This window comes from Erpetoichthys calabaricus, chromosome 11 (assembly GCF_900747795.2).
Source record: "Erpetoichthys calabaricus chromosome 11, fErpCal1.3, whole genome shotgun sequence".
NCBI classification, from domain to species: Eukaryota; Metazoa; Chordata; class Cladistia; order Polypteriformes; family Polypteridae; genus Erpetoichthys; species Erpetoichthys calabaricus.
In genome coordinates, this window is record NC_041404.2 from 62,852,169 (window position 1) to 62,867,352 (window position 15,184).

General features: G+C 40.1%; 1 protein-coding gene across 2 annotated transcripts in view; it reads right to left on the reverse strand.

Annotated features, from left to right (window-relative positions):
• Nucleotides 1-15,184, reverse strand: part of kdm3b (lysine (K)-specific demethylase 3B) — a 76,371-nt gene that overhangs the window by 9,946 nt on the left and 51,241 nt on the right. Inside the window, exons 8-15 of one of the 2 annotated variants that reach the window (XM_028813181.2) lie at nt 10,182-11,493; nt 5,747-5,954; nt 5,393-5,607; nt 4,860-5,012; nt 4,387-4,494; nt 4,116-4,243; nt 3,689-3,977; nt 1,494-1,747 (exon numbers count right to left, since the gene is read on the reverse strand). In XM_028813181.2, the coding sequence (XP_028669014.1) occupies nt 1,494-1,747; nt 3,689-3,977; nt 4,116-4,243; nt 4,387-4,494; nt 4,860-5,012; nt 5,393-5,607; nt 5,747-5,954; nt 10,182-11,493 (2,667 nt within the window). Of the gene's footprint in view, nt 1-1,493; nt 1,748-3,688; nt 3,981-4,115; nt 4,244-4,386; nt 4,495-4,859; nt 5,013-5,392; nt 5,608-5,746; nt 5,955-10,181; nt 11,494-15,184 lie in introns of both variants that reach the window. The other variant, XM_028813180.2, reaches the window with a different exon arrangement.

The window sequence follows — 15,184 nt, forward strand, 5'->3', positions numbered from 1 at the left end:
GTGGAGTTACTATGGATTCAAACAGTGCATTGGTAAAGAACAACTGGATAAAAGCAAACCATATGTAAGCTGTGCAGCTCAGATGTTTACAGCCATATTGTTGTAACACGACTAATTTGAGAAATCATTTATCTCGATGTCGCACAGAAACGTAATCTCAGCTGACATCCAAACGAGCAGAGCCTAAACAATCCACACTGGAGACGGCAGGTAGCTCCAAGCTTCTGTTTACTTCATCTCATGCCCAAAAAAATTATAGAATCTACAGTATAGCAGTTTTTATCTGTAAAGATAAGGGACCCTACAACACACTTCACCCGGCAAAGCAAGTGGAAAACTGTTGGAATTTTTAGAGCAGCCTATGATACAAAAGTGAGCGTGTTCTCAAAGAATCCAACTTGAAGTAGCTTCATAACAGTGCAGTTATCGGTCATAATAGCCTCCAATCTTTTCTTTTCTGTTTAATTCATTCAGTGCTCTACATCGTTGTTTTAAAACACTTCCTTTTTGTCTGGGGACTGCAGGACACATTTTCGAGACTGATTAACTGAGGATATGAGAAACTTGTAGAGTCATAGGAAGATATTTGTCTTCCCACTGTATCTTTAAATTTTGACCAATTAAAGATTATTTTAAATGTACAATACGGGAATAAATTTGTCTTACAGTTTAGTTGAAGGGTGTCTACATGGCGATTCATAACATACAGATTATTAAATAACAATATTTAAGAAACAATATAAAAATATTATTTTATAAGAATAGTATTCACAAGATGATAAAACATCTATATCAAGTAAATGCCACTGCACTGTCTGTATTAAAACAAGAAGCCCACCACATAATATGTTGTTAAGATACAAATGTTAGTTAAATTATGGTGAATTTTGAATGATTGCGGTGCTATTTTGTTTTTTAAAAAGAACAATGATGTTTTGTTCCACATGGTCCAAATACTGATGTTAACTGTTCATTACTAATCACATATTTCTTCTTAAATGTTATTCCATGCTTATGCATATGTTATGATTTCACTATGTAGACAACCCTCAAATAAAGTATTATTGAAATTTGTCACATATTAATGTTTACTATGCATGGTTAAGCAACTTCTAAAAAAAAAAAAAAAAGACACCACTTATGTATCAGTGCATGCTAAATCAGTCAAGATAAAATCGAAATAGAATCGAATCAGAGCCTTTTGAATCCAAATCATATAATAGCAGAAAATAACAGGAGAGCATCAAGTGTGAGATAGCACAAGCAATGGACACAGCCAGTATGTAACAAAAGTAAAACATTGACTGCTATGCATAAAGAATCTTCACTTCTGAAAGAAATCACCGATCGTATGTTGGTCTGTACCTGCTGCCCTGCTTGCAGTGAATATGTCAAAAATGAACATTTTAGGGTTAAGCAATTTCACAGTTAAAAACTACATTTTGCAATTGCTACGTTATTCATTTCTTTAATTGCTCAAAGCAAATACTTACAGCAGAAGATGAGGAAAACACTGAAGGGAATGGAATTCCACCTTCCGATACACCCTGAGGAAGTTTTCCTGGCCCAGAATTTAGGAGGTCCCGCAGACTAGACCCCTCAGTTTTAGTGTTTGAGACACCAGAGCGAAGGAGCAAGCTGTTGAACAGTTTTGGAGAGGACGAGGACTTTGAAAGGGAATTGAAGGACTCCAAGGCAAAAGGAGAACGGGATTCCTTGCTAAGGACTGAGCGAAGTGAACCAGGATCTGCGACAAGAATGTTGGAAAGCAAAAAAAAAAACATGAATTACAGATCTCCTGAAATAATTCATATTTAGTGCTACATATTCATGCAGTTCCTTTAAAAAAAAAAAACAGTGTTGCATGTTTTGACCTGAAAAATGACATTTTTATTAAATCTCATCTTTCTACTGTAAAACGTGGAAAAACGCTAAAAAGTACAAAGTCAGTATAATAATGATAAAAATAATAATAATGAATAGTAGTGATAATATGAACAGCACATTGCACATGTGTCAGAGACACGAGCGTCACTTTTGGATTCACCCCAATCACTTTCCGTTTTATTCACTTCGTCATCACTGCCGATCAGACGCCATCGTGAGGCTAGGAGAAGATGCGCCTGCACCGTTGGCTGGGTTATGCTCTGGCCCAACACTTTTGCAAGCCACACGTATACCACTGCCCAAGTAACACTCTGCACTAACGCTGTTGGCACTTTTATAGCCCGAGTAATCCTCAGGTCTTACGCGAGACACTTCTATACCACTGCCAGTGACACTCGGAACCAACACTAAGGAGGTTAAACAGCATTTCCCAAACATAAGGTTGTTCTTATTTTTATTTTTTAGGGAAAAAAAAATCAAAGAAAAGTGACTTTAAATCTGTAAAACGCTGTCAATTTAAAGTAATGTCTTCACCATACTAAGAGTTCACCATATGCTTTGAGTATAACATGCAGGTTTTGTCACCACATCACTGAGATATAAACAACTGAATAAAGAAATCCACAGAAATCTACAGTGATTCAATATTTTCATGCCCTTATCTGGGAAAGTGGGTGTCTGTCAGTATTGCATAGCTCAGCATAAGGCTTGTGAGTCCTTAATTTTAATAAGACCATTATATTCATACTCAAAATCAGTTTACCATCGTCTCAAGTTCTTGATATGCCAACACTTCACAGAGATGAATAACCACTTTGCTGGTGTTTTGTAAATGTTACCTCTTTTTAATATATTTCTTAGGTAACAGGGTGTCACTAATAGATGCTGTACCCTAACGTAAAGTGCTGACCAATAAAATGAATGAAGTCTAAAAACAAAACCTCACATTGGCTGCACAGACTGCCTTTTAAATTGCGGTCCGATCCTCTCATTATGACAAGTTCTCGAGTTTTGTAAAACACCACTTGCTGCAAACCTTCCCCTTCACCGAATAATCTGTTGGTATTTTGAAGAAGGTGGACTATACATTCACTGCAAAATGTTACAGGAGCAATGCAAGACCCCCAAGTCTATTTATATTGAAATACTGCCAGCTCAGTTTGCCTTTGGTCTTATAGAGCCATTAAATAATTCATTTGCTATTTGCCATAACATACAACTGATCGATTTACTTCCTACTGACAGCCTCAGTGAATACATTCCTAGAAAGGAATAATGTAGAATTATATGGAGGCACAGATTGGAGCCGGTTAAATGAAAATTTTATGAAGAATATGTGGAATAAATTGCCCAGTACTGTGATTTATATAAAAACAGGACTTTGGGGATTTTGAAACTCGACTAGAGGATATTTCACAAAGTTAGCTTGTCAATTACTATTTACCTACTTAGTGCCTCTTCAAGTGAAAATTGATTTTATACGTTAAGAAACCAAGAACATGGTGTCGAAGTACAAAAGAGTCAGCGGTCTGGACTGGCCTTGGTAAACCTGATGGATGTTTTCTAGTTAAATATATTAAAGTACATTCTTCACAACTGTGCGCAATTCCCCATGCTTGTACATACAAAGTGTGTGATACACATTCAAGCCAATTTATGCATAATGAAATTTACAATGAAACAATGCATAAAAGTAGTTCTATTATTAAGAAATGTACTGCTTCTCTTCCCTCTAAATGAAAGCCCCTTCACTATATGATTTATCACTCCTTGCCCATTTAATTTGAGCCTCACCACTTACCTTTTGTCTCTTCTTTCGCCTTCTGGGTTGCCAGGTCTGCGAGCCAGTGTAAAGCAGAGGAGGGTGCAGTGTCTCCAACAGTTTGCCGACTGTCCCTGATGCTTGACGAGCTTGTAGGGACACTGTTACTCTTACTGGTGCTATCGCTGCTGCTTTCTCCTGTCTCAGTATTTTCTTCTGAAACGGGCATGTCACCGGCCCCTCCTGGGAATGGAGGCCCACTTGTCCATACACCATTTGCATTTGCTGGATCAAGATCAGTTGCACTGCTACTTGAGTTTGTAGTGGACTGCTTTAGAATGGCCCGAAAATAAAAAGTAGTATTACAATGCAGCTGTAACCTTTATTTTACTATTTATATTGCAGCATTTCTGCTGCCACATCCCTGAAGTAGAAAAAAAATTGCTTTAATCGGAATGAAACGTACCTGGGAAACACCATTTGGGGCAGCTGGTCTTTGCAGAGGCTTGCTCTGTCTGCTGGTACAGGGGCAGTTGGCTTTGATACCCCATTTACCTCGTGCTGCATGGACAAGATCCCCAATTGTATATAGCGCTAGAGGTAGAGAGAGAAAAGCCACAGGTACAAAGATTTATATATTTTTTACACACACACAAATACATTAATAAAATGTAACATTTAAAGCCTTTTATTGTTTGTTCAAAACATACATTAAAAGATTTTATTAAAACACTGACCGGTGCCAGGAATGATCTGAGTTGGCATGAGGTTTTGCGGCTCATGAGGTTGTCCCTTTGCACACTTCAACCAAGAAAACACCTCATCCTCCGGTATATCATCAGAATCTGTCATCAAAATGGTAAGAGTGCATTAGTGGAATACCAACAAAAATATAAAATGACATTATCAAATGGAAAACACATTCAATTTCCTTAAATTTAACTGTGGCAGAAAAAAATAAATAATAAAAAAAAAAACCATAAAATTCCATCCCAGGGTGCAGCCAAGCAGAAATAATATAGAAATAGAAAATGTTCTTTTTCATGATAAGACAATTTGAATTCTAATTATATTTAACATGTTGTAAACAGAAGCAATCATTGAAGCAGCCCCATTCATGAATCCTCCGGATTTTCATGGGGTACAATGACACTGTAGGGAGTCACAGCTTCTTAAAATGAAACAACGTTGGGGACTCTCAGAAACCCACCATCATGAGGACGGCTCTTCCGTAGACGGTAGCAATCAAGGCATACACCAAATCCGCATTTTCGGCACACCCAGTGAATGTTGAAGAGCGTAGTCTCACACACATCACACATTTCTCGGATTCCACGGACTGCCCGCTTCCACGCTACTTTTTCTGGAGAAGAATAAAAAACAGGAGAAAATCAACCTGAGGGCAAAGTGGAATAAATCTCTGTAACAAAATCATTTACGATATAAAGACTGGCACACATTCGAATGAAGCTTGGTTACGTGGTCAGAAGGCTTTACCTTGTAAGGATACTTTTTCAATTTTTAAAACTGTACAGGCACATGCATCTCTAACATGTTCAAAATTATCAGTTTTTCTCAACTAATTAGTAAAAATAATGATTATTTTGCAGTTTCTATCATATGCTATTTTGCTGCTTTTTTTATTATTATTATTAAGTCAGCGTTATATAACTAGCTAATGCATCGCACTTTTTTGTTGAAATTAAAAGACACAAAATTATAAAAAACAACAAGTGCTCTTACGATGAGGCTCTACCATCAGCATGGCTTCTTTCTCAGACATGACAAGCTGGCAAAACTGATCGCCCACATTGGCCAGGATGTATTTTGAAGTCTCTAAATCAAGACCTTCAGGGATAACGGATGAGGGAATCCAAAGGCTCATGGCGTGTGGGTCACTTTGCTGGGGGTTTAGAAAGCCTTCCACTCGCAGCACACCTTTCCTTGTGAAGGCCAACCTAAAATCAAAAACAACGTAAGGTCTTGTCTTACAACAGAAGCCTTAAAGTTTAGATTCCAAAGAGACAGGATATGGATGAATGCATATACCTGGTACACAAGCACGTTACAAAGGATAAGAATGTCTGAAAGACCCACCTGCGAAAATGGAAGAATCGGCAGGCCACAGTGGAGTCTTCCTCATCCTGCTCCTGTTCTCGAAATTTGCGATACCTTTCAAGACGACACTCTCGGCACTTATGTAGGTGGGGTGCTACATTGATACAGGAACCATCCTGTAGAAAAGACTCGCCAGACTGCTTCAGCTTGCGCACCTTTATCATATCCTTCAGAACAGACTGACCAACTGTAGGTAGAAATGAAAGGTCACATGACTTAATAAAATAAAAACATATACAAGAGAAAACACACTTCTTTAAACACACATGTACACTTCACAGACTCTATTAATGGGTCTATAGATATGTCGACCTATCGTGGATCTGCTTATGTTATGTGCTCAAGTGGATGTCATCTTATTAAACTAAACTAGCGTTAAAGCCGACCACTGAGAAGACACACTTGCTTGATAGAGCACCTCAGTCTGTGCTCAGTAATTCAAAATGTCTAAAGCACGTCACAGAGTGTGGTCTTACGTACACCTGCTGGAATAAACGAGTTCTCTTCAGCTAAACACACAAGAATTTTGTAAATGTGTGTATATACGGATGGTTTCCTCATTGTGAATATGTAACATTACATTCTATTTATTATTTATTTATGTTCATTTTTTCAATTTCTATTTATGTTATTTATTTATGTTAATTGAATGTTTTCTTTCCTTCTATTATTGTAAAGCACTTTGGCCACATTATTTCTATGTTGTTTTAAATGTGCTATATAAATAAATTGACATCTATGGATGTAGAGAAAAGCCAAGCAAAATGACACCTTTTATTGGCTAACTAGAAAGATTAGTTAGCCAATAAAAGGTGTCATTTTGCTTGGCTTTTCTCTACATTCATAATGGCTAACACGGTACAACACCCTAGTACTATTGACATCTATGGTGAATTCTGCCAACCTGACCATTTCGATGTGCTCGTGTCGCTGTGTTTGGTTTTTTTTGTCTTCTTAGGGAGTCAAGTCTGGGGGGCTGTCAAAAAGCAGGGCCTGCTAAAGACCATTAAGGCATTCCTTGTGTGCTTTTGAGCTCTACAAGAAATCAATTGTTGTTTGCCAGGCCACTGTCTGCCACAACTGGATGGTGCACTCCGACAAATCGACGAGCATTCACTCAGCAGCAAACAGCTGGAAGGTAACTGGTATCTGACCTGATCTGATCTGATTTCAGGGTAAACCTGGATGGCAGACATTTAACTCTTTACTGCTGATCTCAAAAAGCAGCCAATATGCCCGTTGATTTCTCCAGAATGACTGCAGTTCAGTGCATCCCTGCGGTTAGGGTGCTGAGTGCTAGCGGACCACTTCACTTCCCACTGTGGCACCCTGAGCTAAGTCACTTAACTTACTTGTGTAACACCTGAAAAAAAATTCATCCCACTTGAAACATTTCCTGATTTTGTAAATGTGAGATTGGACAAAGGCATCGGCCAAAGGTACCAAAATTCTGGCGCTATAACACCAAGAGAAAAAAAGAGCCCACAGCTTCCACTTCCCAACACTTCCCGACACAGCGTCACTGGCTCTGCTCTGCCTGCACTAACACACAGCCATATTCAATACAACTTGGTTTATTTTTGTACGGTGCTCCTCAGCGAGTGCGGGCACAGTGGTATACATTTGACAAATTACTAAAAACAGAATCAGTGCAGATAAAGACGCAGATTTGTTAGAGCCTGATTAACACAAGTCCACTAATGTGAACTCAAAGGAGAGGAACTCATTCAAGTTAAAAGACAAATCCGTCCTCACAATGCCACATACAACATCTTAGCCTGCTTTTACTTACCACAAGGACCCAAAAAAATAAACCAAAATGACGCGGCACAGACGTGGTTTTCAACTAAAGAAATACTAAGAATGGAGTTTAAACACAACGTTAGGCACATCTCAGTAAAGCGTTTGGGGCCTTACAAGTGTCAGTCACGTGAAAAAGTAAGTAAACCCTAGGATTTATTTATTTTTAACATGTGTACATATAAAGATTTGATCTTCATTTAAACAGCATCCTCAGATACAGGTGATGTACAAAAAAAATATATGAATATGAAAAATGAACCGATATATGTTATTACTGTCTGTGGAAAGTCAGTCCTTCCATGGCTCTACTTGCTTGTATCACCCTCTCAAGTTGGCATTTTCTGGTACTGACGTGCAGAACGCTTTCCCCGCTGCTCCACGCACGATTCTTTCAGCTGTGTAACATCTGTAGTGTGTCGTACGTGCACGAATCCCCCCACAGCATCTCAGTGATTCTGACTTGAGGTAGTGCTGATAAATGGAGGGGTGCACAGTGAAATATGCATTTATGTTTCTGTAAATTATACAATGGACTACAAAACGTAGAGGTGGCATGATGTTTGTTACTGGTACAATGAAGAATTCCTAGTTGATTCTACGATGGCAAAGCAGCCACAAACCATCAGATGTGCACCTCCATCCTTTAGAGTTGCTATCAGGTCTTCTGGTACTGTGGCCCAACTGTCTAGGTGTTAATGACAATCGTTAGTCTTCTGTCCACCCGCACCCCTCCCATTCTTTCTAATGGTTGAGTCCTGCACGTTGACGTCCACAGTGGACAGCTAACTGGAGGCCTTGTGATGAAATTCTAGACTTCTTACGACTCTTCTTTTGGCATCTTGCATTCTGCTCTCAGGCTGAACTTGTTGGGACAGCCTGGCCTGGACACATTGGCAGACGTCTGAAATCTTCTCCAACACTAGCTAATCTTCCAGACAGTGGAATGGCGGATTGTAAAACTCTTCCCAGAGTCATCTCTAACCTCCTATCTGCAGGCCGCTGAGAGAGAGCTTTTTCGATCTAAACACGGTGATAACGCACGCGTGAAAAGCAAAGAGCGACACCAACTAAATGTCAAAGGTTCAGACAAGATGCTCTCTGATGACGTTAGTAGTACTGGGGTGTTGTACCGTGTTAGCCATTATGAATGTAGTGAAACGTCAAGCAAAATGACACATTTTATTGGCTAACTAAAATGATTACAATATGCCAGCTTTCGAGGCAACTCAGGCCCCTTCTTCAGGCAAGATGTGAAAACATCTTGTCTGATGAAGTTCTAATCATGGGTATTGCTGATAAACGGACGGGTGCAGAAGTGAAATACGCATTTATGTTTCTTTAAATTATACAATGGATTGCAAAATGCTTGTTACATCATATCACCTTCATCTAAAGATACCATTTAATTGAAGATCCAATCTTGGTATGCACACGACTGTTCTAAACCGATTAATAAAATGTATTATCACTTTTACTAAATATTCCATCTATTCAGGATTGTGAAACATTTTAAAAAATCTTTTCTTCATCAGTAAGTACTGGCGACTGGTGGAACTCATTTGTGTGGTTTTTGGACCCACGAGGCACTTTTTGCTGGTTTTCTGCTACAAGTGGCGTGTTTTGTAAATGTCTCTTACGGTGTTTCAAGTTGAATACGTTACGAGTTCTAGAGGTCTGTACGTGAATATGCTGTATAACGCAGAACTATTCACTTGTTATTCTTTAGTACCTGCAACAAAGTGATACGAGAAACGCTGGTGCAGTTTCAGAACTTGTAATCAAAGAGATGACAACACACTAATGGGGAAAAGACAAGAGAAAGAAACCTCGACACTCCATCAAGTGCTTTTGTTAAACAAACCATTTCAAGTGGACTCCTCTCTGCTCATAGCACAAAACACAAGATTATCTACAATTGTGGTAATTAAGGTCTCTAAATATTGAATATTTTTTGCACCTCAGTACAAGAGGAGGCCTACTGCATGAAGAGGACAAACCTGGGGTGGAGTGACAAAGACAACCCAGGACAGCATATCAGTATACATTCAGCATTAACCATCAGCCAAACACACACACACATCTCTCTGGTGCCTAACAGACTGAGAACATGAAAACTGCACATGGCTGGAGCCCAGAATGAGACTCGACACTGCAGAAGACACCAATCTACTTCTATACTGCAACGTGATGTAACTTGACCTTCAACTGATGGAAACAGCCAGGTGTACAACGACAAGGAACTGGTTGGCGGGATCTTCACACCAAAGTTCCCAAAACAGATCCAAAAAGGTGAACAATATTGAATTATGTCATTATTATTTAAGTCACACTGAACCACCTTTAGGGCAGTGAGTGGCACTGTGGTCTTCATGTGCTCGTCATGTTTGGGTCCATTAGCCTCCTAAGTCTGAAGACGGGCACTAGTGGGGCTCTAAGTTACTCTGCAATGTCTGAGTGAAATACAAAGACTTAATCAATTACCAATCACACTCCTAACTTCTTAATAGTTCTGGTAACTTCTACACAAAACCCTCCCATTCACATCCAAAGGCAAGGACTGGTCCAGTCATTCAAATACGATCCAGTCTTTTGGCAGGGACACATTTCTTACCTTTCAGGGGTTTGTTGCGAGGTCGACTTTTCCCAATACCTTTTCCCTTCCCTTTTTCTAGCATGACATTCCCAAAGTTTGATCCCAGATGCCCATGCTCCTTCGACTTAACCTGAAGCTGCTCTTCTGTGTCACTCAGGTCTGACAGGTCACTGTTACTGCTCGAGTCCGAGTCATGTCTGGATGCCACACTACGCTCATCAAGGGCAAATTTGTGATGCATCTGGCTAAACAGCTGTCTGGACTCCATCAATGGAGCAGAGGTTGATTTGAAACTTGAAAAACTGAGATGCTGAATTGCAGACTCTTGTGAAGGGTTAACAAGAGAACAGCCACCTTCTTGCCCAGGTCCACACATTCTGTTGTCAATGGGACCAACCTCAGTTGGGCTAGAAGACAGTGTAGGCATTTCTAAAGCCTGTGACAGGGTGGCTTCAGATGAACTGGTTTCACAGGTAGTTCCTAAGATGGTGGGCCTTTGTATAGAAACTGCCGTGGTACCAGAGGAAAAGGCCAAAAATGGAGAAGACACAAGGCCCCTAGAAGCATTAGCAAGGGAAAAAAGATTGTTCTTATTTTCACCATGTACAGTGGAACTGTCTGCAGATAACATGGAGGCCTTGGGAGGCCAAATAGAGGTAGCTGGTGGACGAACAATAACAGAAGTTGTAGTTGAGGCCGGAGTGCTGGTTGAGGGCTGAGCTGATGGAAGTCCACTAAAAGGGCTGTGAGTAAGCTTTTCAGCAAAGGCCAGAAATGGGTTGGAGGGTTCTTCACGAGATAGCTTAGGCGGCTGTAAAAAGAGATTTTCATGCGGTTCTTTAGGTTTAGCACCACTTACAAGCCCCGAACTACTCCCAGGAAATGCAGGAGTGAGTTTAGGCATAGCATCTGGGTTGAACAGTTTTCCCAAGTCCGCCCCATTTCCTGTTGGTTTCGAGTCTTGTCTTGTCGAGTCTTTGGAGGGAGCCACTACTGCCCCACCAAATAAGCTGCTCTTCGGGGACTCTGGGGCCGCAGACTTAAATAAGTTCAAAGCTGGTGGCTCTTTTGCAAGGCTTTCAGAAATGGAGGTGAAATAGTTGCTCTGGGGCACATTTTGTGCCATGCACTGGAAGAATATATTATTTGAGGAGTCACTGTCCTTGCTAGATTCTTCTGTGCCACTGTTGAACTGGAAGCCAAAAGGCTTACTTTCCTGGCCAGCTGATCCATTAGTCTGAGCCCGGACCTCTCCAAAGGCTGGCACAGACACAGGCTGACTTGGGGACATCTGAAAGCCCGTTGCTGCAATTACCGGGTTCATAGGACTCTGCAAGAATAAGACACTTGACATTAATAACCTGATCAGGAAGACACAACCTGCATGAAACTCTGGCAAAAAGCAGTTTATGCATCACAACAATAAAAGTGTTAGCTAGTCAGCCATAACAGAACAATACAATCCTAACAGTGGTAAAAGGTTAAACAACATTCAGGTGGATTTGTTTAGTCACTTTGATGGATTTTCTTTCTAGCCCACGCACAGCCTTCCTGGAGAACAGAAATACAAGCATGGATCTGCATTCTGATTTCATGTGGGACTCGACCGCGACAAGAGCACACCACAGGACAACGTCTGCAGTCCCGCCAGCTGTCCGAGAGCCAGAGAGTGAAGTCACGCAAGGTCCAACTCACTTATTTACTTTGGCTGTGCCTTAATCAAAAAAATAAATAAATAAATAATATATATATATATATATAAATATACAGTAACTATCTGAACATAAGCAGTAATGCAACCACAAAGGCTTTGATTTTGAGACTCCTTTAGCAGGAGTAGGGATTACAATTTTCCACTGTGCAAAGCCAACATACAACACGAGGACACTCTCCAGTGCCATGACAGACGTGACTAGATTAAAATACAAGCTTCTCCTTCTATTCATTTCCCATAATACTTCTAATGTACTGCCTCCTGAACACGGCAGGGTTTCTTATGTTTTTAGACGCAGAGCTTGTTGTGGGGTACAAAATCTGTACATTTTGGTTTATATTTCCATAATATTTTGTTCAAGACAAGACAACAGATGAACTACATTCAGGACAAATCAAAGCAGGTCTTCTTCCCAGTTATATTTCACTTTTAAAACAGCTGTTCCAACAAAGAAAGGGAGACATGCTGGTGGCTCAATGACTTTATAACCTGAGAAAGGAAGAAATAGCGACACCTCAGAGTTTTATTGTTTGGGAAAATGGACAGTGAATTCATTCATCATATTGACAGCCGGCCAATCAGAATATTTAACAATCACATCTTGCAAAACCCCCCCAGTAGACCTTTAAAATAAATATGCCTCGTCTGAGGAGTGAGGAAGAAGAAGGAACGAAGACATCAGAGGAGGACAGAGCGACGTCAACGTGTAGCTGTTTCCATCTGGTCGTCAGAAAAGCATCATGAACAACTACGAGTGCTCGATCACAAGCCACCTGTGACATTCATACTTGTCATCTTTATCTTTTCGGAAGCTTTTTCTAAAGACTATATATATATCCAGACTTTATTATCAGTCCTATTTTCTATTATTCTTTGTTCTACTGGTATTATTATTATTCCTGTAATAAATACCATGCTGTTTTTAACATTCTATACTTTGTCTTCACGTCTGGAGTGATTGAATAAGTTAGATTTCTTTGAGCACCTGGTGCAGTCGGAGGTTTGCCATTACCTCTGTGCTGCAAGGTTTGTTAAGGCTGAGGGTGTGAGCTCCACCCAATAGAAGGGAACAGGACCTCAAGTAAGGCGTGCTTGGCTGATAAATGGCTGATTGTCAAGAGCGCTGAGCCTTTCTATGTTTAAATGATTTCTCGTAGACCAAAAGTAATATTTAGGTCTGAGATATTATTAAAACATCCTATGTTGTTCGTGCCGATAATAAGTAAGTCTCTTGAAGTGCTGAGAGTGTGACAGGTTGTGTTATTCTTAAGGCACTTGTGTGGTTTAAAGTGCCAGAGATTAACCAGCTGTGTGTGTGTCATTCATAGGGCACTGTTGAGTTTCTCTGTGCGTTAATCTTAAGGTGCGCCAGAAGACCAACCCGGTAAGGAACTTGACAACTACACTTACCCTTACAGAAAACAGGTAAAGGGTAAGTAGAGGGAAATACTACAATAATACAGCACTTCAATCATTTTTCAATCATTTGCGAGTTCTACTTTTTGTGACATTTAAGGGATCCAATAATAATAAATAATAATAATAATAATAATAATGCATTTTATTTAATAGGCTCCTTTCTTAACACTCAAGGACACCTTACAATGAAATCAAACAACAGTAATAAGATATAAAAACAAAGAGCATGATAAAATCAAGTAGCAATAAAGTACAGAGGTAGTTGCAAAGATGAAAGATAACGGGCAGTAACCGTGATAAATTCATGAGTGGTAGGCCAGTGTGAAGAGATAAGTTCTGAGGACAGTTTTAAAATGAGTTACTGAGTCAAGCTTATGGATATGAGAGGGAAGAGAATTCCTGAGTTGAGGAGCACTATGAGTGAACGCTCGAGCTCCACAGAACAGAGTTTGACGTGTGGTACAAAAGGTAGAGCTGTAGATGAGGATCTGAGGGAGCACGTGGAGTGCAAGTCGGTGGGAGATCAGGGAGCTTGTGGAGAGCTTTAAATGTTAAGAGCAGGATTTTGTGTTGTATCCGATAGTAAATGGGGAGCCAGTGAAGTTGGGAGAGAACAGGTGTGAAATGTTCAGTGGATTGAGAACATCAGGTTATTATCCAGCAGCAGAATTTTGAATAAGTTGTAAGCGATTAATACGTTTTTGTGGGATGCCAGATAGAATGGCACTACAGTAATCTGTACATGAGGTCACTCGGGCATCAAATGATACTTTAGTACTGTGTTGAGTAAGATCAGGACGACATCCAGAATTGTTTTGAAGGTGGAAGAACATTAGAACACTCTAGACGAGAACAGGCCATTCAGCCCAACAAAGCTCACCAGTCCTCTCCACTTATTTCTTCCAAAAAAAAAACATCAAGTCAAGTTCCCAACGTCTTACTGTCTACCACACTACTTGGTCGCTTATTCCAAGTGTTTACCGTTCTTTGTGTAAAGAAAAACTTCCTAATGTTTGTGTGAAATTTATCCTTAACAAGTTTCCAACTGTGTCCCCGTGTCCTTGATGAGCTCATTTTAAAATAATAGTCTCGATCCACTGGACTAATTCCCTTCATAATTTTAAACACTTCACTCAGGTCTCCTCTTAATCTTCTTTTGCTTAAACTGTAAAGGCTCAGCTCTTTTAGTCTTTCCTCATAATTCAACCCCTGTAGCCCTGGAATCAGCCTAGTCGGTCTTCTCTGGACCTTTTCTAGTGCTGCTATGTCCTTTTTGTAGCCTGGAGACCAAAACTGCACACAGTACTCCAGATAAAGCCTCACCAGTGTGTTATAAAGGCTGAGCAGAACCTCCTGTGACTTGTACTCCACACATCAAGGCGCTATATAACCTAACATTGTTAGCCTTCTTAATGGCTTCTGAACACTGTTGGGAAGTCGATGGCTGACAGTCCACTACAACTCCTAAATTCTTCTCATAAGGTGGACTCTCGATTTTCCGACTGCCCATTGTGTATTCAAACCTCACATTTTTACTTGTGTAATTCTTTACATTTACTGACATTAAATTTCATCTGCCACAAATCTGTCCAAGCCTGTATGCTATCCAAGTCCTTCTGTAATGATGTAACGAATTCCAAATTATCTGCTAATCCACCTATCTTGGTATCATCTGCAAACTTAACCAGCTTGCTACTTATATTCCTATCTAAATCATTTATAGTTATTAAAAATAGCAGCAGCCCTAGCACTGCCCCCTGCTGGTCACCACTCTTAACATCGGCCAGTTCTGATGAGGTTCCTTACACCCTCACCACCCTCTGCTTCCAGACAATTCTGCACCCATCTAAAAACATCACCCTGAACTCCCACTTCTTTTAATGCCAAA